The 2,033-nt window shown below is 37.8% G+C and overlaps 1 protein-coding gene across 1 annotated transcript; it reads right to left on the reverse strand.

Moving 5' to 3' along the window:
* Window positions 1-1,212: 1,212 nt before the first annotated feature.
* On the reverse strand, window positions 1,213-1,825 carry LOC21406113 (putative invertase inhibitor). Its single transcript, XM_010112212.2, has one exon. It carries the CDS (start codon window positions 1,807-1,809, stop codon window positions 1,213-1,215), a length of 597 nt encoding a protein of 198 aa, XP_010110514.1. The 5' UTR covers window positions 1,810-1,825.
* Between the last annotated feature and the right edge of the window lie 208 nt (window positions 1,826-2,033).

The raw sequence follows: 2,033 nt of genomic DNA on the forward strand, positions 1-2,033 counted from the left end.
ATTTGCTTGATGTGAGGGATCATATGGAAAGGAAATTTGGATTTCAAACCAGAGAAAAAGTAGAATGAAGCTTCCTAGCTGTACCATATATGGAGTATTCCTTCTTCCACTGCTAAAGTAAATTTGCCTCTGTCTGCTCTCTTATGGACCGTTACCAAGTGAGCATATCATGTATTGCCCGTGACTGTGGTCATTTATTCGATTTTGTTTTTTAGGTTTCGTTCACTTCGCAGATTTAAATTTTCAATTCGAATTAAGATATGACATTTTTTAATAACTTTTAACGGTAGTAGAAAAAGTTAGATGTGATATTTTCTGAGAATTTTTAACTATATAAATCTAAAACTGAAAATTTAAATCAGTAAAATAAACGATGCCTTATTTTTTAAATTTAGGGGTGGGGATTCAAACTCTCCACTTTATAGTGAAGTTACGTATAAAGCTATTGTTAGACTATATCTGCAATCGCTATTAAAATCTTTTTTGTTAACCCTACTTAAACTTTATGGGCAAAATAATGAGTTCAAAATTTTTTTTTTTGGTAGAACAATAATTGAATAGCCTTTGGTTCATTTAAGGGCTATTCATGATATGACCTATTTTTGTGCGAAAGTGCGCGCAAACACCTATATGTACGTGTGTGTGTATGCATTAAAAAAGAGATAATTTTAACCCCACATGATTATGAAAATTACAATTACACCAATAAAAATACTATTTTACCCCCACGCACGACGTGAATTCCTTGAGGGTCAACTCTAATCATATACTCTCAAGGGTGTACGTTTATTTCTCATTTCTTTTTCTTTTAAATTTTATTCTTCTTTTTTGTTTCGTTTGCCATTTTTTGGAAGACAAAATTTTGGTACAAAAGCATGCAGTGCTTTTTCTGGCTACAACTAATATTGGGAGATTCTTTTTATAATTTCCCTATTTTACTTTGATCTTCTGTAGCAGATCACACGTGTTTTTCACACCATTGCACGAAATATTTTCTCTTCAAAAAACGTAAAAAAAAAAAAACAAAAAAAAAAAAACAAAGAAAGAAAGAAACGCGAAAGAGATCTTCCAAATCACCATAGTATATACTACTTTCAATCCTGGCTCTTATTTTATGAACACATTTATTAATATAATCAATAAACAAACACGACTAATTATTAAGCTTCAAAAGCACTCGATAATACAGTAATTGTAATAAGACATAAAAACTTACAATCCTTCATGAGAAGTAAGCAAATGGCCAATGCAAAGCGCAATATCACACAACTGAAAAAGGCGATAGTTCTCAGTCTCCAACGGATTCACAGCTTCCCTCCCCATCTCCTTAAACCCTTCCTCGCAAGTCTCCGCTGCGTCCATGACCGCGCTGAGCCACACGCGCGCCGTGTCATAGCGCTCCCCGAGGAAGGCAACCATGGCGCCCACGAGCGTCTCTACGCCGTCCGAGTACAACTCCAGGCAATCCTCCAAGCAGCGTGAGGAGAGGGGGTCGAAAGGCGCCGGAGTCTCGTTACCGAGAAGCTGTTTGATGGCGGAAATGGTGCTCGTCGCGTTCTCGATTGCGAGCTCCATGGCCACCAGAGCCAGGCCTTGGAGGTTGGTGATGGCGCGACTGACTGGGACGGCTTTAAGAGAGGCTGAGCAGAAGCTGTAGCTGAAGACTGAGGATTTGTCTGCGCATTTCTTGCATGTTTGGTTGATTATGTCGGACGGTGATGTTGGGTTGATCAAAACGGAACTTGCAGTTTGATGGGAAATTGTGAGAACCAAAATGATGAAGGAGAAGGAGAAGGAAATGTGCTGCATTTTATTTTATTTTATTTTTTTTCCTAGGGTGAGGTGAGAGATGGAAGCTACGTAGATGTATATACTATGAGTACTGCTTAGCTTGGATAACAATTTAATTCTTGTGGTACGAAAAATACTTACTATCCCGTACTAAGCACCACTATTAACCTATGAATCTCACACTGTGAGACTCACTTTCTATTAGTGGATGGTGCTTAGCATCATCCGTGCTTTGTATTAGT

The sequence above is a fragment of the Morus notabilis genome, unplaced genomic scaffold (genome assembly GCF_000414095.1).
Source record: "Morus notabilis unplaced genomic scaffold, ASM41409v2 Scaffold135, whole genome shotgun sequence".
In the NCBI taxonomy this organism is placed as follows: domain Eukaryota; kingdom Viridiplantae; phylum Streptophyta; class Magnoliopsida; order Rosales; family Moraceae; genus Morus; species Morus notabilis.

Excerpts from the sequence above, each read along its gene's own strand:
- LOC21406113 (XM_010112212.2), bottom strand. The coding sequence starts at position 1,809 with ATGCAGCACATTTCCTTCTCCTTCTCCTTCATCATTTTGGTTCTCACA.